Source organism: Petromyzon marinus, chromosome 4, assembly GCF_048934315.1.
Source record: "Petromyzon marinus isolate PM22_M1 ecotype Great Lakes invasive population chromosome 4, UKy_Petmar_22M1.pri1.0, whole genome shotgun sequence".
Classification (NCBI taxonomy): Eukaryota; Metazoa; Chordata; class Hyperoartia; order Petromyzontiformes; family Petromyzontidae; genus Petromyzon; species Petromyzon marinus.
Genome location: NC_133670.1, coordinates 2,276,266 through 2,303,766, shown reverse-complemented (window position 1 = coordinate 2,303,766; position 27,501 = coordinate 2,276,266). Strand labels below are relative to the sequence as shown.

The 27,501-nt window shown below is 45.8% G+C and overlaps 1 protein-coding gene across 1 annotated transcript; it reads left to right on the top strand.

Moving 5' to 3' along the window:
• The first annotated feature begins 873 nt into the window (after nucleotides 1-873).
• LOC116938835 (pituitary tumor-transforming gene 1 protein-interacting protein-like) lies at nucleotides 874-27,501 on the top strand. Its single transcript, XM_032946538.2, has 7 exons — nucleotides 874-1,088; nucleotides 15,547-15,599; nucleotides 18,807-18,915; nucleotides 20,675-20,786; nucleotides 23,789-23,857; nucleotides 25,274-25,320; nucleotides 27,078-27,501. The coding sequence occupies exons 1-7, from the start codon at nucleotides 1,016-1,018 to the stop codon at nucleotides 27,119-27,121; spliced, it is 507 nt and encodes a 168-aa protein (XP_032802429.1). The 5' UTR covers nucleotides 874-1,015; the 3' UTR covers nucleotides 27,122-27,501.

The following is a 27,501-nucleotide window of genomic DNA, read 5'->3' as shown; positions in this document are numbered from 1 at the left end:
ACTTCACGTGGCCTCAAAGTGCACCTAGCTTGGCACAAGAGCTGTGGCGTCACCGCCACTCAGTGGTGAACGGCGGTTGTTGTTGAACCGTTTATGTACGTGTCATGGGGTGGTGAAGGGGGTTTGTGTGTTGTGTGTGTGATGGTGAGTGGGTGTGTGTGTGTGATGGTGAGTGGGTGTGTGTGTGTGATGGTGAGTGTGTCCGTCCTGTGTGTGTGATGGTGAGTGGGTGTGTGTGATGCTGAGTGGGTGTGTGCTGTGTGTGCTGTGTGTGATGGTGAGTGGGTGTGTGTGTGTGATGGTGAGTGTGTCCGTCCTGTGTGTGTGATGGTGAGTGGGTGTGTGTGATGCTGAGTGGGTGTGTGCTGTGTGTGCTGTGTGTGATGGTGAGTGGGTGTGTGCTGTGTGTGATGGTGAGTGGGTGTGTGCTGTGTGTGTGTGTGATGGTGAGTGGGTGCGTGCTGTGTGTGCTGTGTGTGATGGTGAGTGGGTGTGTGCTGTGTGTGTGTGTGATGGTGAGTGGGTGCGTGCTGTGTGTGCTGTGTGTGATGGTGAGTGGGTGTGTGCTGTGTGTGTGTGTGATGGTGAGTGGGTGTGTGCTGTGTGTGTGTGTGATGGTGAGTGGGTGCGTGCTGTGTGTGCTGTGTGTGATGGTGAGTGGGTGTGTGCTGTGTGTGCTGTGTGTGATGGTGAGTGGGTGTGTGCTGTGTGTGTGTGATGGTGAGTGGGTGTGTGCTGTGTGTGTGTGTGATGGTGAGTGGGTGTGTGCTGTGTGTGATGGCTGTGGAATGTGAGTGGGTGGCTGTTGTGAATTCAGGGGGCGGGCGGGCTGTCCGTGCCGCCCCTCACTCGGAAGTCGGCGCTGCCGCCTGAACTCGCTCCCCGTGTTCGCCCAGCCCATCTCCCCGTGTTAATCCGTCTCCTCTCTCCGCGTCTTCTCCGCCTAACTTTCTAGAGTCAACAACATCCTCGGGCACGTCCACCAACCCTCCACCTCCTCCTCGTCCTCCTCACGATGGCCGCTTGCGGGATGCTCAACGCGGCCGTGGCCCTGCTCGTGGTGGCCGTGCTGCCGGCATCGGCAGACCGTGAGTACGGTGGTCGGGGTTTAGTGCCACGTGCTTGCTGCTTCTTACTCAGGGGCAAGTGTGGCTGGAGCAGGCGTTGCTGGACGGATAGTCGCCGGTACCCTTTAGCTGTGGGCGCCACGGTGGCCACGGAGATGTTAACTACCTCGCATGGTACACAGGAGGTTGGTGGGTTAGATCCCGACGTCTGGTGCCTGCTGTGTTTTTGTAGTTTGCTTCTCTCTCATCATCATCACGGTGGCTATGGAGATGTTAACTACCTCGCATGGTACACAGGAGGTTGGTGGGTTAGATCCCGACGTCTGGTGCCTGCTGTGTTTTTGTAGTTTGCGTCTCTCTCATCATCATCACGGTGGCATTGAGATGTTAACTACTTCGCATGGTATACAGGAGGTTGGTGGGTTCGATCCCGATCCCTGGTGCCTGCTGTGTTTTTGTAGTTTGCGTCTCTCTCATCATCATCATCACGGTGGCTATGAGATGTTAACTACCTCGCCTGGTACACAGGAGGTTGGTGGGTTAGATCCCGATCCCTGGTGCCTGCTGTGTTTTTGTAGTTTGCGTCTCTCTCATCATCATCATCACGGTGGCTATGAGATGTTAACTACCTCGCCTGGTACACATGAGGTTCGTGGGTTCGATCCCGACGTCTGGTGCCTGCTGTGTTTTTGTAGTTTGCGTCTCTCCCTCTCCCCCCATGGTCGCGTGGATTTTTTTCCCGGCTCTTCCCGTTTTCCCCCTCCACATTTGGAATCAACAAACACGCGTTTAGAGCATTAGGCCGCTGCGATTATATTCCCACGCGATGATGAGCCCACTTCGTTAGGCTACCGTTTGTGATCGCTGTTATAGCTCAGTGTGCCTTATCTGGTCATGTAAAACAAAAAGTTTGAGTGTAGTGTAGGCCAGATAGGCAGTGGTGTGCCCACGGCGGTCTAAGTACTTCTCACGTGCGTTAAAGTCACCGTACAACATTCTGCGTTTATTGCGAAACCTTTTTCGTGGATGTACGGTAACCAGTTCGTTGGTGTTGTTGTTGTCACGCAAACCCGACGAGATGTTGACAGCCCCACAGAGTCCTATCGGTCGCGTGAGTTCACGTGGACGGACAGAGCCGGTCATTTGGGCTACCAAATGACCCACGGGGCAGTAACATTCCACGCCTCTTCTCTGGCCAATGAACCCTCCAACACCCGACGAGATTGTCGCGTTTCATAAAGATATTGTAATTATTATTTTTGGTAATACAATTGATTTGATACAATTCTGGCCAGTTAAGGTTCTTCCCCACCACCGGTGAAGTGAGCTCGGAATACGACGTTGGAGTGCCCCATGGCACGTATTTAGCAACATCCCTGTACCGTCTGTATGTAAGTTGAACTTCTTTCGCACCGTACGTGGCCGCCAAACGTTCTAATCGGGGGTGCGGGGAAGGACGACAAACTTGACACACAAAAACCTGTTCTAAAGAACAGCGTGTTGAATGTGCCAATGTTGTCTGGTGGTGGAGGGCTTTGACCCACACTGCCCCGTGGCCTAAACCCAATGACAAAGTTTGATGGCGTGTTTTTTTGGCTGCGGAGACCCAAACCACGTTTTTTTAAAAATTTCACTCGGCAAGCATCGCGTGGGTTTCTTCGCGACCATTTGCCGATTACGAGTTCTGACAAGCCATCGTCACGTTTCATTCTGGGTAAAGCGAGTTGAGTTGCGATTCCATTTCTCGTGCGTCCGGACAATAAGTTGGCCACGTGTGAACTAAGCCTCAATTTCCAAACATCAAAATGACTCGATGGGGATGACACACCGCAGAGGCAGCAATCGCTGTACCCCGCCTACAATTGGCAAGGTCACTCTTAAACAACGAGACTATCCTGGTCTCTCTCCGACGAGCTAACATTCAGGTTACACAAATCAACTTGTAAACCTTACCCAGTTAACTTTCATGTGACAATTACAACATCAACAACACGCGACACACCCACCCACGCCTGCAAAATGAAACGACAGTAACATGAGGTTGTCTATCGTGAGACAGTAAAGCACTCACAGTCACATCCTCACATAAGAGCCCATTTAATTCGTTGTCCGCATCTCGCTTTAGACTTTACATTTTCAAAATATCGAAACATCCCCCCCCCTGTTATAAACTTCCCTTGTACATTAAGTAATCGCCCTCCTTAACCTCCTTCAGTTCCTCTTCAAGCTCACCTCTTCTATATTGTTCATTCTCTTTCCTCGGCCCTCCACTCCTTCCCGTCCCTCCCCGACCTTTTCGTGATCTGCTTTTGTGTTTAGTTTGGTGTCCACCCCTTACCCCCCCCCCCGGGTACCTCCGATTAGCACTGTTGGCCACGTACGGTGCGAAAGAAGTTCAACATATATTGTATACAGTACATACAAGAGGGGGGCTGAGCACCCCACATGCTGAATATTCAGCACCCCCCCCCCCCCCTTTAAATGAGAATTATAGTAAAGTCAAAATATGCTGGGTCACAATGTAACACCCAGTTCACGTTGTCATTGAACCTCTCCTCCCATGCACAAAGCTCACGGGGGATATGAGAATTGGAGCAGAATGCACTGTAGACAAAAACAGAACATTACTCATTCTGGTTAGCGTTTAACATTTTGTTTAAAGTTTGTTTAACATTAACTGGCATGCCCCCCCTCGCCGCCCCCCTTCAGAGTTTATTGGATTCCCCCCCTCCCCTTCAAACAATGCGCCCATACAGCGTTATAAGTTGTCACAATATCATAACCGCGTTGAAACTATATTTCTTGAAAATACTTGTCCATCGGTAGCGTCTGCTAAAGTTCCATTTGAAAGATTACAGTTTGCGCGAGGGCGGTTAAGTTTCCGAAATTGCGAGGATTTTGATGCTGTCCATTGCCGAGTGACAAAGAGCCCAGCAAAGATGGCTGTGAGTGCCGTGTCACCAATCTCCCTCATGTAGGCTTTGTTGTCGTCTCCCATGGAACCCATGCTCGCGCGTGTGTGTTTATTCATTAACCCCCATTACCCAAGCCCAGAGTTACTGCAGTCAGCAAACCGTGAATCAGGACGCGACATCAGACGTTGTAGGGCATGGAGCCTCGGGTTGCCAGCTGTCATGGTTTGACCTGGACAAGTGGCCACCCAAGATTTGTACCGAGATCTGGTGCGATTGGGTTGAATTGTATTCGTACGGTAGACCTCAGATGACTGAGAAAGATATCTGGGTTTGGTTGGTGGAAAAGGTGGCAATTATATATCTGCATATTAGATAATGAACATCACATTATCCTGAACTAACCAATAATTCTAACTTGACCATTTTTCTACATTTTTTATATTTTGATTGCATATTTTTTTATTTAAACTGTAAAAAATGGATAAAAATGTGGACATTCGACTGCCGTTAATGGTTCAACCTTTGTGAACAACCGAGTATCTCTCTATGTAGTGCAAATTCCACATTCCTAGGAGAAGTGTAAATCATTCTATAGGACAACCGTTTCTTAAATGTTGGTATTTTTTGTATCCACCCTGGCAGGATGATGGGCTGAGTTTACACCTCAGCATTGACAACCTTAATTTAAAAACAATCTCTCACAACAGCATTGACTTTCATGAGCGTTGGCTTGTGGGATTACTGTATGGGCATCTGCCTCCCAACTCTTGAAAAGAAGGGGGTGGGTGGGAAAGTCGTGCTGTGCCTCCATCCCTTCGTGGCCGTGATTGGCCACTTAACATGGGCCCCATGGCTACGTGGCCCACCAGCATTACACACCGCGTCCTTGTGACCTGTTCGTATGGCTGATGTTGATTTGTAGAGCAGCAACTGTACTTTTACATTGAGCTGGTTGAGTCAGGGGTAGCGGAATTATGAATCCTCTATTGATGCCTCTTCCTCTGTATTTGTGAATCGGGCATTGAGTCGTGTTGTATGTTCTGACCACAATCGCACGTTGCCAGAGAGTTTTTTTATTTCCTATTTTGGCTCTCTCCTTGTGGCTGTGAGTCAGTTACTCCATTTGGTAAACACGCCACTGAGGTGGATAGTTCTGCATTTTTATGTTTGACAGCGTTCTTTATATCCGGTACTTTTAAAGTTTGCGCTGTACTTTGCCCACGACATGCTGTGTAACCAGAATGGGTCTCGATGGGATTTAAACCAAGTTACAACGTTCACAACTAATATGGCGTACAGTACAGTGTTTACGAAGACTTTAATTATACCTGAAGTTGAGAGAAAATAACTCCTGTACACTGTTTCAAGTATTAACTTGTGGATTTAGACCGCTATAAATCATAATGTAACGGAATCAACTCGGGTTTCTATGTGTGAACCTGGGATCTTACGAAAATTATTTTCAAATATTCGGTAACTTTTTTGTAAGAGTCTGCCTTAGGTTTTTTTTTAACAAACAATCAATTCCCTGAAATAAAGTTTAATGATACAATTATTAATGTCGTCTGTAGGATAACATAAGTCCTTGCAGGTGAATGTTTCCCAATATCATTTGTGATATAACTAGAACTTGCCAAACGTAAAACATGACACAAATTACTTGGTGATGCTGCGTCATCAGTGGTGCACAAGCGCAAATGACAAAACCCTCACCACATCCGTCAATACAATTTCTTAAAACAGCATGCTTTGTACGTATGTATGCTGAACTTCTTTCGCAACGTACCTAGCCAACCGCACTAATCGGAGGTGTGGGGGAAGAACAGCAAATGAAACGCAAAGAGCAGTTCTAAAGATATTAGTTTAAAATCTAGATTTAAAAGTGCATCGCTTCAGGATGTCTAGCTTTCGCGTGATGGCTTATATTCCTTCGCGAGATCAGCAAGTCTTGATCTGAAGCTTTCGTGACTGCAGGAATCCCCATACTCTTTGGTTCTTTCGTTAAAGTCACGTAGGTATAAAATAAAATCAATCACGGCGTTTCGGGCGCAACGCAAGCGTCCCGTCAATCGGCAAGGTTTTGCGGTTCATTTGTTGGGCGAGCTCCTTCTGTGCGACGAGTGGCCACCTTTATTTCCGTGTAATGAGTGCTTTGAAGAAGGGCCACCTCTTGTTGTTTGGATATCGTCAATGAAATGCGTGAGCGTGGAGGATAAAGAGCCGCTGGGGCACCGGGGGAGCGTGGGCTACACTGGCCCAGCGCCGGTGAGGGCATTCACGCAGCACAACTCGGCGGACGAATTTCTGTTGGGGGTGGTGGTGGTGGGTGGTGGGTGGTGGTGGGTAGTGGGGGTGGGTGGTGGTGGTGATGGTGGGTGGTGGGGGTTGGTGGGGGCTGGTGGTTGTGGTGGGTGATGGTGGTGGTGGGGGTGGTGGTGGTGGGTGGTTGTGGTGGGTGGTTGTGGTGGGTGATGGTGGTGGGTGATGGTGGGTGGTGGTGGGTGGTGGTGGTGGGTGGGAAGTCCGAAGCGACCGTTTTAGAAATGGGATTACAGCGAGTCGTTAACAAGTCGGTAACAAAGGAACAACATGTTTTGTTGTTTTGTTTTTCCCATAAGGAGGTTTCGACTACTGTCTACAGTGTGGTCCAGATGTCTTGTGACCCCCAATTTATTGACTCCGAACATTATTTTTTTTAATTATTACACACTTTTATTTAACTCACTCTGTCTGTTGTTGTTGTATCCTCAAATATTGTAACTCAATTTTTACCCACTTCCCAATGTGGTATCGACTGCAAACTTGGTATACTAATGTCATAGTGATGACAATACTATATTCTATCATAAAAAAAACATATTTTAAGCAATCTCTTTATATCTTACTAGCCGTACTACCCGGCTTCGCCCGGGACTTGGATTGACCACACCCGGCCGCCTTTGTCTCCCCAGTGGCGATGTTCACATACCACAGCAGTTACTCGTTTGAGGCTGAGTCGACCTAGGGGAGGCCCAGGATCGGTCCAAATAATCGTCACCGGAGGTGGCCATGAGCGGGAATCGAACTCGGGTCGCCGGGTTCGTAGCGCGGCGCGCTAACCACTACACTACCTCAAAGGGTCCTCCTCTACAGGAGCAGATAGTATTCCCGTCTTTGCTCTACTAACTGTTGGTCACCTAATATACAAACCTATAGCCCATATTTTCAACCTGTCCATCAAAGAAGCATCAGTTCTCTAGAATGGAAACATTCCTATGTCTGTCCACTTCACAAAGGGGGCCCTAAAGATGATCCAAATAACTACCGACCTATCTCAATTTTGTCCCCGTTGATGAAAATTTTTGAAAAATTATTGACCTACCAAATTAGCAGTTTCCTGTCCACCAACAATCTACTACATCTAAAACAATCTGGGTTCCGAAAAAAATACAGCACCACATCTGCTGCATTCGACTCTCTGAATCACATTTACAGTAGCCTTGATATAAGCAGTACTGTGCCTGTCTTTTTCTAGACCTGTCCAAAGGTTTTGATACAGTAGACCACAACACCCTGCTTAGTAAACTAAGTTGCCTCGGTTTTTCCGAAAACGCAGTAAAATGGTTACAAAATTACCCTTTTCTCGCACCCAAACTGTATTCACAGATGGTTGGAGGTCAAACAGTGTTAAGATAACAAAAGGGGTTCCACAGGGTTCCATCCTCGGCCCCCTCTTGTTCTCTCTTTATGTCAATGACTTGAGCACTGAACTGGATCATTCCAGGGTAAATCTTTTTGCAGATGACACGATACTGATTACTGCTGGCCGCTCTCCAGATGACGTGATTGCTAAGCTACAGGGTGATTTCAACAAACTATAACATCAGCTAGTTGCTCTTAAACTATTCCTGAATACCTCCAAAACCAAGGTGCTATGCTTCTCACCAGGACTAAAGCAGGACGTTATTTTTCCCCAATTACATTCCTTAAATAATTGTCAAATAGAGCAAGTCAAGATCTATAAGTATCTTGGGGTCATCCTGGATTTAAAACTGAATTTTGAAGATCACATTGATTATATTGGTAAAAAGACAAAAATAAAAATTGGTTTTCTGTATCAACACAAGCACTGCTTCCCCCTAATGTTTCGTTTGGAATTGATCAAAGCTACCATACTGCCTCTACTTGACTACTGTGACAACGTGTATAAATCAGCCCCAAGTAGTGTACTGAAGAAGCTTGATTCCATCTATCACTCGGCCTTAAGATTTACATTGAACTGCCCATATAGGACTCACCACTGTGATCTCTACATTGGGTCAAACTTAACATCTCTTAATGTTCGACGGCTTGTGCACCAGATCTTATTTATTCACGATGTACTTACAAAAAAATCCGCAGACTACCTGCTGGATCTCCTCTCTGTTTCAAAGAACAAATTTGACCTCAGGTCTTCGCTCATTTACCAGCTTCACATTCCCTATTGCCGTACAAAAACTGGAGGAAGGGCCTTTGCTATTTATGCCCCCAGGGTCTGGAATGCTATTGCCAATAAACTGCAACTTGAATCGCTACCAATGAGATCTTCTCTCAAAACTGCTCTAGAGGAGTTGTACACCCCTAGCTGCCACTGCTATTTATTGCCATAAAATAAAATAAATTGTTTCGCTCCGGATGACGCTGCAAAGTATTATCTGTATTTTTATTTAGCGTGCTGATCTTAAAGGTGCATTGAAAAATTTGATACTCCGACCGATGCTTCTGTTGTTGTGGAGTAACTCATACAGCCAGCTATGGCTCTAGGATTTGGTGTTACATGTTATTTATGTAGTTTATTGTAAAAATTCGGTCACGGTCCTTGTGATCACTGTTACATTGCAATTATGGCTTTATTTTTTGGTGATTTGGAAAAGTTTTTTGGTTTGGACATGTTTGTTTTGTTGTAGTACGGAGTTAGACTTATGGCCTGAATCTAAGTTTTGTGTGGTTGTTGTTGTTGTTTGACTTGCATCCCACTGGGATTTTTTGCACACAGCGTTGGTGTACGATGCTTTTTTCAGGAATATTTTTGCTGTTTTTTCCATTGATTTTCTGTTTGCACAGTCACATAGTCACTTTAATATGTTTTTCTTGTTCGTGTTTTTGTTGTGGTTGCACCCGATTCAAGAGCCGAATGGCTCACAGGGCTATACCAAAATAAACTGAACTGAACTACAATGTGTTACGCTTCCACATGCGCGGGTCACGTGACAGATTTGACGTCACAGCTAACTTGCCGTGAAAAGAAAATAAGCATTATTGAGCTCCCCCCCCCCCTAAAAAAAACAAAAGTGTATTTTTATCATTTTTGCATTGTGTACAGTTTGGAAAGTACCCACATGGCAAACTTCAAGTTTGTTGCATGTCGGGAAGTAGGCTAAACATTTTGAACAGACACACATAATCACAACTTTGCCTTTTATATATATGGAGATGTTTCGGCTTGGGTCGAATTGTCCACGGTCAACTGACGTTGGCTGTAGTTGACCAGGGCCCCTTTCATCTTCTTGGTTCTTTCGGTAACGTTTAAATGTTATTTTTATTAGTTTATTATTTCCCTTTTACGTGGTGACTTTACCGAAAGAACCAAGGAGATGAATCCCTGCAGTCACGAAAGCTTTAAATCGAAATTTACACGGTCTCCTTTCGTTATGGCAAGCTTCGGGGCCACTTCCTGGAGTCGTGGAGTTCTGACATTACGAGTACGGTACATTTCATTAAAGCGTGTTTAAAAAAAAAATATATTACTTATTTTTCCCGATGCATATTCATGTATGTTTTAAATAAACCCTGCTTTAAAAAGATTACGTTTTTAGACAATTAAACGGGAGTCAAGACATCTGGACCCCACCCTGTTCAATTTTTTTCACAGATATGTACAGTTTACTATGTTTGTCTCGACAGCCGTGTGGTTGGAGCTCCAATCAGAATGTCTACCACTATACTGCAATCTCGCACCTACCTACCCTGTACCATATCTGGAATTGATTCCCCACACTCTCACCCACCACGCGCAACCTACCGATCGACTGTGGTGAACCCATTTCTACGGCTGGGTGGACAGAGGCAGGAGGCTTTACAAAAAAACGTCCACATTGTTTCGGCTGCCACGCAAGGAGATGGAACCGGTCGACCTCTGGATTACAATCCCGCTGGGCCGATGACCATTAAACCACTGTGGCAGCATCGCTGCCGCCCCTGCTTGTGTGTGGAAATTTCAGAATAACCTGCGATTGTGTTCACGTATCACTGTACGTGCGTATGCGGCGCAGGTTACATAATACACGTCTGCTTACATAACGTTCCATTACTATGCATGTGTGATCACACCTGCAGTCGGAAAATTACAAGGCTATTGCGGGGGGGTAGCTCTTGTTGCAGCGCCTCAATGCAGCCAGGTAAGATGTGAGCCATCAGCTCGAGTAGATGTTCTCTGCTGTGGACAGCACGAATTTACATCCTCCAGAGTTAGGGGCCGTCCATAAATGACGTCACGCTGTTTTGGACGATTTTTGACCACCCTCCCCCCTTTGTCGCACATCGTCACAAATGTCTGACCCCCCCCCCCCCACGCGCCCTCAGGTGCGTGACGTCATTTATGGACGGTCCCTTAATCCATGTTCGTGGCCGGAAATGTCAGCGATGGCGGAGGCAACGACGGGTCCTGAAAAGGTCCACGATTTCTTGCGTGCCTTGTGGGCATGTTTAGTGCTCGACTAATACTGTGCCTCTTTGGACACTGGCCTTTGTACTCGAATGGTTTGGTTTAGGGGTGCTATCACAAGATCCCTTCTGTAACGTTTATTTCTGTAATCGTCCGTATGCAATTGCTCCCACGTGGTGTGCAATTTGGCAACACTGGCACGTTGTTGGTTGTAGTTAATGCCCATCTGGTGCAGTTTCAATTGCCATTGAGCTGGTTCTGAGACGGCAGTAATGCAGTGTTTATTTCTTATTTATCCGTGCGGAGATTTGGGGACAATCCCCTTGTTTGTGTGGGGATTGTCCCCAGCTGCTCTGGTGTCGTCCCACATGACAAACGGTCGAACTTTCGAATGTAGAACCGAGATAAAAAAAATAGCCTTAATATTAAGTGAGGCTTTTGTTTTGGCTTTTATACGTGGCGTGTATTTGTAATTTTGTTAAAATCAACATCAGCCATTATAAGACAAATATGTTAAATTATGGTACAAGCCACACCACTCTGTCATGCACGGTGGTGAGATGTTAACTACCTCACCTGGTATGCAGGAGGTCATGGGTTCGATCCCGACCCTGACACCTGTATATTTGGAGTTTACGTGTCTCTCTCCCCGTGGTTGCGTGGGTTTTTCTCCGGGTCCTCCGGTTTTTCCCTCCACATTTAGAATCAACAACATGCGTTCAGACTATTTGGCTGTTATAAATTTCCAATTGATAAGCCACTTCGTTGAGCTATCATTTGTTATGGCCTGGTCCCTTCAGAAAAATAGCTCAGTGGGCTTTACCTGGTAAAATAAACAAAAATCTCATACCAGTGTCTACTAACCTTGGCTAAAATAGTGCTCTTTCACTGGCACATCCGAGTTGAGCCAGTGATGGACCCTCCCGGTACAGGTAGTTTACCCCTGGTTATTTGTCAGAACCAAACTGTGATACCTGGCCTCACAAGACACCTGCATCTGGCTCGGGGCCAAGCAGGGCCACACGGTGAGAACACGGCACCGGCTGTGAACCCTCCCTGCCTCAGCTTGGTTGTACAGTGGAAAACAGTGAAGATACCTCAAGGTTCGTAGTAGTAGTAATAATAACAATACTTTATATATAGCAGCGTCATTCATGCCAACAGCATCTGCCAACGCTGTACATTAATTATAGATAAGGACCAAATGTCATACACGCGGTTAGCTACGTGCAGCGTGAAAGTAGCCCGACAAAGACAAAGATCCCCGTATAGCCTGTAACAGACTGTTGGGGCAAGTGTTGTTTGTGAGCATCTATGAAGGCCGGCGCACAGCACACGAGGGGGTGGGTAGCCAACACCACGCCCGGTCGCCTGTTGTCTCCCTAGTGGCGATGTTTTCACATCGCACCAGGTACTCATTTGAGACTGAGTCGACCTAGGGGAGGCCCAGGACCGGTTCAGATAATCGTCACCGGTGTTGGCTGTGAGCAGGAATCGAACCCGGGTCGCCGGGTTCATAGCGCAGCGCGCTGACCACTCCACTCCCGCTCCCCACACACACGTACATTCACACCAAGCAAGTGCAAACCCCTACTACTGCTACCAAGCAAACATATTTTTTTTTAAGGATTGGCACCAAAACAAAAAGCACAAACAACAACAAAAAGTTGTCAAATCAACGAAATGAGTCCATGTGTGTATGGGAACATACAGCTGCAGTACCTCTTAACGCTTTAACGCGTCTTCTTCACTCTAGCTCTTACACAGAGGCACTTGTAGGACACAGGTTCCAGTAATTGCGTCCTTTAATGGCTCAATTATGACCTCACTCATGCCCATCCCAGGTGACCCAACCACCACATTCTTTGGCTGCACGGTGCGAGGCTATTCACCATTTACTCCGTGTGACGTCAACATACTCCCCGTGGCAGCACTGCGCTTGTAAATGGTGAAAAGCAGCAATTTAATGTGGGTGATAACAACGCTCAACATTGGCGCACGCCACTCAACTGTGGCACGGTACACGTTGGTGTAAAACACTGTCAAGTGTATACTGCCCGCATGTCAACGTTGGCGAGGGCTCGCCGAACCGGTTTTTTTTACAATGTTAAGGTTGTGTAAGCGCTTCTGTTTAATGCCTAATGAAGTTGCGTTTGCCCATTCATTGGTTGGCATTCCTGTTGCCACGGCCAAGTTACGACACGAAAGCCCACGCCGATTCCTGGGAGCGCTCAACACCAAGATCCCATCCCAGTTAGCTGGTCGCAATGTTGTTGATGAAATAACAGAATTATCTAATCAAGACGAACTTGGTTTGACTCGTACGCTCTTCTCCAGTGTTGTATACATGACGGTATGACTATACTGCATATATAAAGTTAGCCTTACGGCCTTCGGCACTGGATTGAAGGGGGCTCAGATGCCCCAATGTTTAAGTGCAACGGTCCCGGTTTTAATCCCAGCCTGAGAATGTATCATTTTGCTCTGTTTGATCGTAACACGACGTTCGAGTGGGGAGATCGGTGGACAAGGCCAAACCTCAATTCCCAGCCGCGGCTAACAGCAGCGGCGAGTGATGTGCATGCAAGGTGCCTGTTTTGCCGAATTGGTTGTGGACGGAAGCAGTGGGGTTAAAGTATTTTCGGTGAGCATGGTGGGTGATTTCATGGTAGTGTTGCCACAGACCCCAGCCACCCGGCATTGCTACAGACTGCTATTGCTACATGGTGCTCTTGCTACAGACGGCGTATCTCCATCGTCTCTACAGGCCGGTGTACTGTAGAACGCATGGATCCGTAGTACTTCTATAGGAGGCAATGGAATGAGGTTGAGGCCACATGGGTCCTACTGGAGGTGACGTGGCTTCGATGCTCGGATAATTACGGTGCTGCACGTTGCAGTAAAAACATTCACAGTATTTTGCAATCCACTGCTGGATAAAAGGCCTCCCCATGCCGTATTGTTCACTGAGAGTTGACATGACCATTCTTTATCAGTCTGGTTAGCCATGACAAGAAATCGAACCCCAGGTTACCTTTTTAGGAGCGCACAATTAATTTCTCGAACGTTAAATGCTATGTCAAAGGCAGAACCTGCGGTCGGTCTTCCGACTTGGTTTTGGTTTTAGTTATTGGTAGGGGTTGTGTGGGTGTTTGCACATGGTATTTGTGGATAGGTGTTTCTCGTAATGTGTGAGATTTGTTTTCCCGTTTGCTCAGCCACGTGTGCACAGCGGGGAGCGTGGTGGTGTGCCTGTGTATAGGAGGAGTAACCTTGCTGAAGCTAGCTCGCACTGATTATGTCAGAGATCGGAATTTACAAAAATGTCGGTGTTTGCATTTTATTTTATTTGGACGTGATATTATCTTGACATACTTAGGTGTTGCATTAAGTGGTAGCACAGTGGCCAGCCCATTTGTTATGAACCCCACGACCTTAAGTCCGATTCCCAGCCAGTAGTCAGCGGTATCTAAACCGGTCTTGGCTATACCTCCACCATCCTGCACTGACCTGCATGGTGCCTTAGTAAAGATTTGAAAGATTATCGAGTCACGTTGCACAATTACTTTGCATGCGCTTATAGTACACACGTCAAGGCTGTAACCGATAAAAATCTCAACACAATACTAACCACGTGCCCTTTTATGTTTGGCACTAAAAACAAGTACCGACGTAAAGTAAATAGCAACCGCTGGTGATTAAACATCTACGATTGCTTCCTAAACTTCATAACTGGCGTTCGTCATTGATCGTGGCGGTGACAATGTAATGAAGGCAATGACGATGGCCGTGATTATCTTCATCATCCACATAGTTATCCATCATCATCTCTTATCTGTGCATACCTGTGGACAATAGGCTGGGTTTAGCGCCTGTGTGTGTGGCTTATTACATCACCTTCCTCCTATCTGCAAAATCACTGATAAGAGGAGTCTAATCTGTGGGTAGCAGAGGGAATTGGAGTTTGTCTGGGCCTCACCGATATTACCAGTTGCAAATAGCAGGAGTTCAATGTCATGTTGTGCGTATGTTTTTGCTGTGGTGTTATCTGTTAGATAGCAAGGATTTAATGGCTATTTTTGTCACTTCGACCTCTTATAGGGCCCAGGAGTTAACAGGAATTATCCTGGTCATGGATAACGGAACTTGTGCCCTATTTGAGTTTTCGTGCGATGAGTGAATGACTCACTTTTGTAAATATCTCTGAATGGTCTTCATGATACTCTGCACCTTTACGTGCCAAGCCTGTGTTTGCCACTTCCTCGAGCTTGTAAAAACCATCGGACATTTTCCATTTGCATAATCACCAACCATGATCGATCCACTGCCCGATGAAGGCTTCCCAAACTGTGCCGCCATCTCTCACAGTCCTGCAGTGTAGCGATATTATCTAGTACCTGCACACGGAGCCGATTCATCACTCCATCTCCCACGGTGGATGCCCTGCTGGGCACGATCCCTCCTTTGGCTGTCTCTCCAACGTCGGCCTTGGCCACCGGCCAATGTCCCCCCTTCGAGCGACGTGTCCTGCGCAAACCCGCTGACTTTTAAATACATCTTTGTTGATACATTGCAGTAGACAAACAGACTAATCCATGAGCTGGTTTTGCATTGAATCTGTAAAGCATATTATTCATCTACATCCGGTTGACCAGCTAAACACGTGGAGATAATCAGAGGGGGGGGGGGGGTGGTGTGGGGAGGTGGGCCCAGGTACTGGATGGGATAGAAAAAAAGATGGTGGGATGGGATGGGGGTGAGGAGGTAGTGGGGGCGAGGGGAACCCAATTTTGTTAACAGTCGGTACGATATCTCGAACTGAACCTTTCCCCATGTGCCATAATTAACGTGTAAAATTACATTTGTTTTGTTTCTTTTGCAGTGTGCAACACCATGAGCGGCAAGTCCTGTGAAGAATGTCTGAAGAACGTCAGTGTGAGTCGCCTCCATCGTTTAATTTTCACAGCGATTTGTTGAGAGCTCTTTTGTAGCTTCATATACGCGGTACATCACATGACCGAGGGAACACGGCAGTGTCCTTGCTGGGACGTCGTACAGATAATTTCGAGTCCAACCTTTGTTCGATGTAATTATAGTAGCTCTTGAACAAAATGTATTTTGAGAACACACAAGGTGGCTCCATTCGGGAGCCTCTTACCCGTGTGTGAATACAGGTCCAATGCTTGTAGTGGCTTGTATTAGTCTAGTTTTGAAGGAGATTGCTTTACTCAGGCGGGGGGGAGGGGGGAAACAATGTTGCATTGTGAGAGGACTGAGCCAGCACTGTTGATACTCTGGGTTCTATACCCAGGTGATAACTGTATCGGAGATAAAACCAGGTTCTATGGTAGCAAGTTATGACACCGATGATCTCACTGGTCACTGCTGACAATAAGAAACCATAAAGTGTTTTGGTACTGCATTTGCCTCTTGTTAAAGTCCAACTCTGAGAGATGAATCGGTAAATAGTTACACAGAGTGGAGGTCAGCCGCCGTACAGATGCATTTTTAGAGAATATCAGCAAGGGGCCTACGGAGTGACATCGACGGTCCTCTGAAGCCCTTTGTTGAGTCTGTTGCGCCTCATAAATACGTAAATAATAGTGATAGTAATTCTAGTGTATCATCCAAATGTTTGTTATTTTGTCATCTGTGGGATTGTGGGATTGATTTTTGTTTTACTATATTTACTTGCAGCAAAAACATATGTACAATATTACTGAAAATTGGCTAAACATCCCAATGCTGAAAAATGTGTTCCTGAAAATCACTTTCATTGCAAAACACACAGTAGCAGCATCGCCCCCTCCTGCGAAAATAATTGGCAGGACCCTCCTGAAAGAGAGGGTCTTGAGACTTGGTGAGACTCTCCTGTGTAAACAAGCTTCATCGCAATAATAACTATACGTCCACGTACATATATGGCAATTGGTATATGTTATATATTCATAATAAAGGCTTTTGGGTTAGATCGCGTGATTCATAAATGTGTTGCAACCTTCCACCATCCGACACGGCCAATCAGTAAAAAATGTGTCACGTTGACAAAAGACAATTAGTTCACTACTTTAGCCAACCGGTGTGTTGAAGAGTGGATCCACAACATTTACAATTTGAGTAGTACGACGTTTCGCTGGAAATTACATCTAGCATCTTCGGGCGATTTGCCAGAATAGTGAAGCCATCCACGTGCTTCCTGTCTTAAATAGTGCAGGATTACGTCATCATTGCTGAACCCCATCAGGATTCGAGATCAGAGGCGGAGGTGGGGGTGTATGCAATTATGTAATAGATCAGCAGCAGCCACTTCGAATGTGACTCACCTGTAAGGAATTGCAATATGTGTTGTGTATTACTTAATAATACGCTTCCTGGCTGCACTGAGCCTGCAGCTTTCACAGCAGTTGAAATTATTTGAATTCTTCTCAATTTCGATTGATTCTCTAACTAGTCATGGCCAGTAATAATTAATTATGCATAACACTTCAACGTTATCAAAACCAATTGAATGTCCTTGTTGGCAAGCATGCTCTGCCACTGCTGACAAGCTGTGTTTGGGTGAATTTAATGTTCCTTTGGTATTCTTTCAGTCTTACGCTAATGCTACGTCCCGTCTGTCCAATATAATACTTGCCGCATAAGCAATTGATCCGATATAAACCTTGTGACACATTTTTTACTGATTGGTCGTGTCGGGTGGTGGAGGATTGCGACACATTTATAAATAACGCGATCTAACCCAAAAACCTTTATTATGAAAGCCTACGTGTTAAACTGTACGTTATTTTTTTTAATTAAAATATAAACAAGCTAGTTGATGAAACCTGTCTTTGCCAGGCAAAAGTTTTCAATAAATGTGTTGTGCAGTACAACAACACAGAGACGAGGAATACTCGAAGGGCTGTTGCTGTTTATTAAAACACTCCCACACTCGGCATCCCACACTCACACCAGTGTAGGTGCACTCTCTCTCGGTCCTTCACCTGGACACTGAATACTATTTTGACCCTACCCTCGACTATCCCTTTGGCTCTCTCACTCGTCTGCCCGGAGCGGGGGATCAGCCAACACCGCTCCGTGACGAGGAGAGAGAGACCCTGGTCCTCTACCCTACTCTTTTACTCCGGCTATCCCTTTGGCTCTCTCACTCGTCTGCCCGGAGCGGGGGATCAGCCAACACCCCTCCGTGACGAAGAGAGAGAGACCCTCTTCCAGCCGGTCCTTACCCTGGCTCCCAACTACGACCACGCCCCCGTCACGTGGTCCCCCTTAACAACCCCTTGGGCGGCTCCTCCCCCCATCTCGGCCCCGCCCACGTTCCCCGAAAGTGCTTTCCCAAAGCCCCTTGCATAACCCGTGACGTTACGTCATCCTTGACTCTCAACCCGCTCGCCCCCTCATTGATTACTCACAATACTCCTCTACAAATATAATAATGAACCTGGCATGATTTTATTTTTACAATTTGTATCTACGATCAGACACTAACAACTACTTCTAAAATTTGTTTTTTTTTGTGCAAAGAAACTAAAATTGTTGACGACTTGTCAACTCTCAATTTAAAGATTAGTTTTTTTATTATAAAGAACAAAAAATATTGAACTCGATACTCTTGAGGGAAGCTCCTATCTTTTACCGTTTTCGAATTATTCATATTTGAACATAAAATACGTATTTTTTCGTTCAAAACCGCTTGAATCCGAAATATTTGAAAGACAATTAAAAAAATAGAACAATGGTTTTTGCTTAAATTTCATTTGCTGTGTAACGCTCTATACAACGAAAAAAACCGCAATATTATATTTTAAATGGTTTCTGAATGATACGCACAAACATGTTTATGGTGCACTAAAAATCGAGATTTGGGGACCTTAAAATAAAAAATATCGGATTTTCACATTTTTCTCACTTTTTTGCATCCTAAAAGCTACCTATGTACCAAATGTAAGCTTTCTACATTTTACGGAAGAATCCTAGATGTTTTTGAGATGTACGGATTCAGGTCTTTATATACATATGTGCCTAGTTCCCGGTAACAATGTCTGGTTTGGAAATCGCAAGGGAGTGCTGACATGTTTGTGAATGTCAAACGAATCGAGGATTTATCTTCTTCAGTGCTGACACAGCCATGTTTGTGTTCAGTGCCTGTGGTGTTTCTCCAACAACTCGTGCCTGGACTACCCCGTGAAGACCATCCTGCCCTCCTCTTCAGTGTGCGCGCTCTCCAAGGCCCGCTGGGGCGTCTGCTGGGGTACGGTGCACATACACATGGTCGCTACCGAATGCATCGGCCATGCATTCACACGGTCGCTACCGAATGCATCTGCCATGCATTCACACGGCCGCTACCGGATGCATCGGCCGCACATTCACACGGTCGCTACCGGATGCATCGGCCACACATTCACACGGCCGCTACCGGATGTATCAGCTGCACATTCACACAGCGCCGATTAGTAAGAGTGACCCGATTCTCACGATGGAATTTCGAGGTGGTTTCCTCCTGTTTTGTCAGAAAAAACTGCAGAAATATTGTTTCCGCTTTTTCCACTGAGCTATTGACCTTATATGCTATAATGCCGAACCCTGAGGAGATGTGGGTTTCAATTCTCATTTGGTTCTTAACCAAAGAAAGGCTCTGTTTTCACTAGAATGCCTCACCAATGGTGACCAAGCAAATAGGCGTATGATGGGCAACAGATTTGAAATGAAACCACAGAACTTTTAGGATATCATTCATACATCGTCATCTATATGTGGCCGTGACATGGGCTAGCTGTAGTGCATTCGCTGCTCTTTGCAGAGCTTCACGGTTCAAATCCAGCAGCCTCCCTGGTTATTACTGTGGGTATAATAACCGTAAAATCACTACATTAAACATCCCGTGAAGTCATTTGCAAGATTAGGCCATTGTGTGCCGGCACCACGGTCCAAATTTTAAAAATTACACCGCAAATTGTAAAACACACAGCAATCATCAACCCCCAATCTGTGAAAACTTGGCAGGATCCTCCTGAAAAAGTCGTGACACTCAGAGGGAGGCTTTCCTGGGTAAACAAGCGTAGTAATACAAATGATGATAATATATATTGCACATTCCATAAAAAAATATGTTCACAAAGCAAACCTTATGATACAAATGTAAGTGATAGTATTACATTGCATGGTGCATTAAAGTCAAACTAAAACTTGATATAACTAAACCTTCGTAACATCAGCGTGCACTGTCTTGGCCTTGTGGGATGGCTTAGGCATATTGTGTTTACACGTTCATTAATGTGAGCGAGATCCGATTGGAAACGCCTCTGATATGCAAATCATGTTTGTGGTTGCTTATATCAAGAGTATTCGATTGTCTCTACTTGCAATCTGTAACAAAAAAATTAAGAAAAGGAGTGTTTACTTACTGAAAAGAAACATCAGCCTCATGTAGACAACCCCTCAACGTTAATACATACCATTTGCAAGGTGCAGCGCAGCAAAGACCAGCTTTGTTTTCATTAGTACTTATCAGCACGCCTTACTATGTTACACAATTGCTTATTGCATTCCTGAATGTTCACGGCAGCCAACCTGAATGCATTGGGGTGTGTTGTAATGTATACCGGTGCATTAGGTAACTCCGTGCTCCACAACGGACACCGTATCATTACACGCCCAGTGTCTCTACAGCGGGCAAGCCCCCCTACCTTCTTTCTCCTCCATTGAAATGTAACGCACACATTGAGTGTGTGTTACGTCTGTGAAAAATAGCTTTATAGCTCATTTCATTCCTCCAGTATAAATAAATATTCTTATGCTGGTTCTGAGTGTCCTGAAACAATGAATGTTGCTCGGCAGGGGAACTCCCAGCCCTTCTACAAGCGAGGCAGCATTTGCACACCTGACAACTCCAAATTCCATCTGTGGAACAACATGTTGATTGGCAGATAAGCAGGTAGTGCGTGGGGGGAGGATCGCCGCTGTGTTGTGATGGCGTATGCTGCCGACGTGTGTTGCCCCTTTTGCAGTGAACTTTGAGGCTCTGATCATCACCATGTCTGTGGTGGCCGGCGTGCTGCTGCTTGCGATGTGCATCTGCTGCTACTGCTGCTGCTGTCGCGAGAGCAAGAGTTCCAAGCGGTGAGGCTTCCCTGTTTCTCTACTAAGGACTACACACAACAACAACAACAATAATAATAATGCACATTAATACAGCGCCATACAAGTTCCAGTGGCATTTGCCAGGCCGTTGGTCATTTTAAAAATGGACGAGTGAACGCGCTGGCCAGAACAGGGGCACCGTGGTGGCTAGGAGATGTTAACTACCTCGCCTGGTATACAGGAGGTCGTGGATGACCATTTCTGTGCAGAAATTGGACTGCCAACCCCATGCAGTCTGTCTCATTGGTGATCTTACTGGCCACTTGGTTACGTGCAAAAACATTGAAACTTGCGATGTCACACTACAGTAATATATTCAAATAATAATTTTGAGATCTGGCAAATTCGCTTAAGCTGAAATTATATAATAACACCATAGTTCGTAAATTCATACCATGCGTGTCACAATATCCGGATATTGATTAGCCACAGATAGGAACTGATTCTAAGATTGGTCTTATCTCTTTCTTAAACCTTGGGGTGCAGTTGGTCTATGGCTCTGCGGTATCCACAGGACAGGGTTGCAACAATAGATACTTGAATCCATCTGTGTGGATCTTTCAGTGTTATCCTGTTGTATGTGTGGGGATTTTACGGGAATTCCAGGTTCCTCCCATGTGCCAAACATTCACAAACGCAATTGGTGATATATCCTGTTGCAGTTCCTGTTGTGAAAAATATGTCCTGAGGCTCGGTGAGGCGTTCCTGGGTAAATCAAGAGCATGACTGCTATTAGACCCAACCGAAAACATTTACAAAATGCTGTTATCTTGTAGATTGGTACTCAATCTTGGTGTCACTGCTTGTCAGATATTAATTTGAAGCTTAATTAATTACAGCATTTTCGTGATGTCATTCCACCGACCGTATTGAAATGTATTGTAGTTCCATTTCTCTCTTGTTTACCAATCATCAGCCGCATGCAGTGTGTAATTACTTCATTTGTATTAGCATGGAGAGGACTGGGAAAACGTGGAAATGTGCACCGTGGTATGAGGACGGGCACTTGGGAAACGCTGCTCGCAGAATCAGAATCTTAATTTGCACTGGAGAAATCCGATGAGCTATAAAGTTATTTTTCGCAGATGCCCAGACGGGGCGGGTCAGAAAGTTACAACAACAAACGATACAACGAACGATTAGAGTACAAAGTCTAGGAAAGGAAAGCAAAGCTCTAAAAATAAATACGTGAAATCAATTTAGTGTTTAAGTTCAAAATTGCCTAATTACACCAATTCCCAAGCTTGGGCATGGCAGCAAAACTACAGCAAGAACAGTCCCAGAACAACAATCTTGACCAATGTCACCCATTAACAGCCGTTTACAGTCATTGACCCAGCACTCATTAATCCCCTCCCACGTTGTGCAAAAGCGCAGAAGCGTGGTCACCACATCCACGCCTCTATATAAGGAACGAAACGGGAGGGCTTCTCCACAAATCTGGCTGTCGCCTGATGAAGCTAGTTGTAATTACTGGCCAAACGTCGTACTCAGATTGCAAATGTTGTGGCTTGGCCCTCCAACACAGCGGTGTGCTGTACTAGTATACTACACTATACACTACATTATCCACCTTACACTGCACTATACACTAGTGCTGTACTAGTGGCGAATTGGCCACGTTCTGTTTAGACGACAACCCTTACTAGTTGGCTGTGTTGGGTGGTGACGGGTTTTAACGACACATTTATATATTTACCCAATCTAACCCAAAAAAAAAAACCTCTTATGAACCCAGGACTAGTGTCATCCGTATTGAATGCTTTCGGCAAGATGTAGCCCGTTTAAGAAATGCTACACAATACCTTGATGATGTTATGGGCAGACAGACGCCCACAATCACCTAATGATGAAGTTGGCTCAAGACGTCACTGTCATGTGGGGTTGGGTGACCTTTGCGGGTGGTTGTTTATGCGTTGCGAGTTAGTGTGGGAAGCGCGAGTGAGTGTGTGTGTGTGCAGTGTGTGTGTGCGGCGTGAGTGAGTGTGTGTGTGTGCAGTGTGTGTGAGTGAGTGTGTGTGCAGTGTGTGTCTGTGTGTCCGGCGTGAGTGAGTGTGTGTGTGTGCGGCGTGAGTGAGTGTGTGCAGTGTGTGTGTGTGTGCAGCGCGAGTGAGAGTGTGTGTGTGTGCAGTGTGTGTGTGTGTGCAATGTGTGTGTGCGGCGTGAGTGAGAGTGTGTGTGTGCAGTGTGTGTGTGCAGTGTGTGTGTGTGCAGTGTGTGTGTGTGCGGCGTGAGTGAGTGTGTGTATGTGTGCGGCGTGAGTGAGTGTGTGTGTGCGGCGTGAGTGAGTGTGTGCAGTGTGTGGTGCAGTGTGTGGTGCAGTGTGTGTGTGTGTGCAGTGTGTGGTGCAGTGTGTGTGTGTGCATCACGAGTGAATGAGTGAGTGTGTGTGTGTGCGGCACGAGTGTGTGAGTGTGTGTGCGGCACGAGTGAGTGTGTGTGTGCGGCACGAGTGTGTGAGTGTGTGTGTGTGCGGCACGAGTGAGTGTCTGTGTGTGCAGTGTGTGAGTGTGTGCAGTGTGTGTGTGCGGCACGAGTGAGTGTGTGTGTGTGCGGCACGAGTGAGTGAGTGTGTGAGTGTGTGCAGTGTGTGTGTGCGGCACGAGTGAGTGAGTGAATATGTGTGCGGCACGAGTGAATGTGTGTGTGTGTGTGTGCGGCACGAGTGAGTGTGTGTGTGTGCGGCACGAGTGAGTGAGTGTGTGAGTGTGTGCAGTGTGTGTGTGCGGCACGAGTGAGTGAGTGAATATGTGTGCGGCACGAGTGAATGTGTGTGTGTGTGCGGCACGAGTGAGTGTGTGTGTGTGTGTGGCACGAGTGTGTGTGTGTGTGTGGCACGAGTGAGTGAGTGTGTATGCAGTGTGTGTGTGCGGCACGAGTGAGTGTGTGTGCAGTATGTGTGTGTGTGTGCGGCACGAGTGAGTGAGTGTGGCGTGAGTGAGGGGCAGCGAGTTGAGCATGCGCCTTGTGTGGCTTTCTAGAGCGCGGCAGCTGGAGAAAGAGAAGGCTACCCGGGAAAAGGCCGATCGGGTGGTGCGCATTGAAGAGCGGTGAGTCTTCCACGTTCACACGCGGAAACGATCATCGGATGTTCGTTAGCGCTCGGGTGGCAGGGTGGCGCAGTGGTAACAGTCGTGCCTCGCAGCAAGGACGACCTGGGTTCGATTCCCGACTCGAGTGCCTTGCTGCGTGGAGTTTTGTACGTTCTCCTCTTGTTAAGCAAGCTCTTCCTCCCATGGTGTTGGCCAAAAATCCCAATGTGAAAAAAACTCACCTGCAAATTACTCAATTGGGATTGTGCGTTACAATAGCCGCCCCCAATTGTGAAACTACTGCAGACTATGTCTCCGAAACACAGCTCCTTGCTCCGTGATAGCCTTAGACCCTCAGAATAGTTTCGTTTATTTAGTTTAGCCAGGTGAAAACTCAAGAGACCAGGATAGATTCATTTGCTGCAGTGATCTGGGTCGCCAAAATTGCAAAAGCAAAACAAATAAAATTAATTTTGATTTAAAGCTTTCATGACTGCAGTGATTCATATTCATGGTTCTTTCGGTAAAGTCACGTTGAAGGGAAGCAATAAAATAATAAAATATATATAAAACAATAAAATTATCACGACGTTTCGACTGCAACACAGGCAGTTATCAGGTAATTTTATTGTTTTATAGATATTATTTTATTTTATTGTTTCCCTTCAACGTGACTTTACCGAAAGAACCAAATAAAATAAAATGCAGCAGTGCAGTAAATGGGAATCGGAACAAAAACCAAAACTACTCTCGTGAAGAAACGGTGTAATAACCTCGCCTACTAAGTTGGTACGGTATGCGCGGTCATCACTTCCCATGGAAGGTGATATCACGCAAACTCCGGTCATCCTTGCAGCGGCTTTTGGCTATTCACCAAATAAACACGGTCACTCCATCGCGCTTCTGCGGCCGTCCTGTGTTTCCTACCCAGTAAAACCTTGGATTGCGAGCATAATTCGTTCCAGAAACGTGTTTGTAATCCTAAGCACTCGTATATCAAAGCACTCGTATATCAGTTGTGATCACGTGACGCTCGGCAGACAAAGCGTATACGTACACTACTCGTATTGCAAGACCTCGCTCGTTTAACAAATTAATATTTATTTTAAAAAATGTGCTCGTCTTGAAAAACACTCACAGACCAAGTTACTCGCAATTCAAGGTTTTACTGTATTAGGAAGTCACTGGAGCTATGCACTTTTGAATTTAGATTGAAAACTAATTTGTGTAGAACTGCTTTTTGTCTTTAGTTTGTTGTCCTTCCCCCACACCTCCGATTAGCAAAGTTAGCTACATATGGTGCGAAAAAAAGTTCAACATATCACATTTCTTCACCTTGGCAAAAGTTCAGAAAATTGTGTCAGCCTCACTGCGGATTTTTTGACAACATTCAGGTTGTATCATGTGACTGAGAGCATCAATGTCTTCCAACAGGAAGGTGGAACGGAAGGCCAGGAATGATGAAATTCGCAAGAAATATGGTGAGAAGCGATCTGATATGCATCTTAAATTATTTAACAATCCTTAATACTGTTTTGTAGTTCATAATATACTCTCGCATATCTTTCAGAAAAGCAAGCAGATGGTTATGGCTTATTGTTGGAGACAGCATTTTCTGTCCATAATACATTAAGATATTTTGAAAAGAGGCATAGCAGCTTTTTTGGAAAAAAAGGCTACTTGCTTGACATGTTAGCTTTATGTGTACTGCAGTGATAACGTAGTGTGAATGACAAGTCTATAACAGGGTTCTTCATCTGGCAGTCAACCAAGAGACATGGCTTGCCAAGACAAAGAGAAACAGATTAGCAAAATGAAAGTGTACTAAACAAGAGATAGGAGGTGCTAAAGCTGTCGACGAGTGATACTGATTGTGAGGTCAAGGCAAAGATCATCACGATAGAGATTAGAGAGCGGAGGACAATGCACCCATTCATGGTCGCATGCGCTGGTTATTGCACACAAAGAACATGCGGAAATAGTTTGAAAGTGCAAAGTAGCATTCAGGGATGCATGCTAGGAAGTACACTTGAGAAACGGGAAGCGCAAGACATGAATCAGAGCAAACACAAGTTGAAGACATTGACTGCGAGGGAAAGTAAGTTGAGCTTTTGCAGGATACGCCGCGAGGAGGGATGATGGCCGGTGTTCGAGGCTAACGATGGAATCGCGGCCAAAGTAGAGAACTCGCCCAGGAGACTGACAACTGTGGAGCTGTTGCGATGAAACCAACTCCTGTGCAGAAGCTTGATGGCGTGTGTTGCATCGTGTGACGTTGAAGGGTTGCGACGGCTTGCGAGAGGCCTTCATCCAGCACTGCGTGACGATGCACAGCCGTTGTGATGTCACGACGCCATGCAACGTCACAGCGCCCGTACACGCGACGCCGTGACGTTAAAAGACATCTCGCGACTTGCGCTGTTGCGTGGCCCCGCTTACACTTACGCTGCTTTTATTATTTGGGCCTGTTAGACTGTATCATTGAAGAACCCTGTATGGACTATTATCAGGCTCTGCTGCTACGACCGGTGCCAAAGAAGTCTGAGGCATTTGCTTTTGAAGGTAGCTGCGTGGTATGCGTACGAATGCTCTTGCAGGCATTAGATCTGGTAGTGCAAAAACAAGTGACAATTGGTCAGATAACCCCCAAGGCATTTGTGTACGAACGCCTTCATTCAGCTGCTGGTTGAAAAAGACTATTAATGAGAATTGTTTTTTTTACCCTTTAATCTGGCAACAAAACTCACACCTTTTTTGACAAGGAGTCATGTTTACATTGACCACAATACCTGCGGTCAGAACGCAAACAAAAAACAACAACTCTGATAATGTATGTGGCACTGTCCTTGAAATTGATTGGTCCACACCCGAGACAGCTTTCTTTAGAGCCTCGTACTCACATGGTGTTGGACCAGAAGACGCCAAAAGGCGCACAACTCAAAGGCAATGCACCATCAGAGTATGAGAGCTCGGGGTAAGCATGTACACCATTGGAAACCTCATTTGCCAGTAACAAAATATGATAATTGTTTTTTTACCCTTTAATATTTTGTTACTGGCAAATGAGGTTTCCAATGGTGTAAAGACTATTAATGTTTAGGTGTATTAAGTGAATATTATTGTCATCGATGGGCTGATTGCATACCATATATCAAACAACATCTCGATTGTTGATGACTATGCGCACAACCCTCTGGAAGCCTTTGCTAACCTTGCGTGCTGTGTGTCGCCCACAAAGGCCTGTACACGGAGGACAACGCTTACACACGGTTCGACAACTAGTGACGTGGCCAGCCTGAGCAGCATCAGCAGCTTACAGGGCTCCACCCACAGACACACACATTCCACACTCCGCTCTCCAGGGCTGATAGGCTGGGCACAGCACTAATCCTAAAACACACGCAGGCCACGTACTAATGTTACTCTTATTAAAGTACATTGACATTTTTTGAGCAAAAAAAAAAGGCAGAAGTAATCGATGATGCCATTTTTCGTGAAATTATTATGGTGGTGGTTCAGTTTGTACATTTGGCTTTTTGATGAATCTCTGCTTGTCCTTAATTCTTTGTTCTATTAAATTTCACTTTGGTAGTGTATTGTCTTATTAATGTATTCCTCTGTTTTTAACATTGTTACAATGCAATTAAAGGTTCTAACTCAAA

Bases quoted from the DNA above. Each gene is read 5' to 3' on its own strand.
- LOC116938835 (XM_032946538.2), top strand. From the start codon at position 1,016: ATGGCCGCTTGCGGGATGCTCAACGCGGCCGTGGCCCTGCTCGTGGTG. The intron at 1,089-15,546 runs GTGAGTACGGTG...TTTCTTTTGCAG, and splicing joins GCTGCCGGCATCGGCAGACC to TGTGCAACACCATGAGCGGC. The intron at 23,858-25,273 runs GTGAGTCTTCCA...GTCTTCCAACAG, and splicing joins GTGGTGCGCATTGAAGAGCG to GAAGGTGGAACGGAAGGCCA.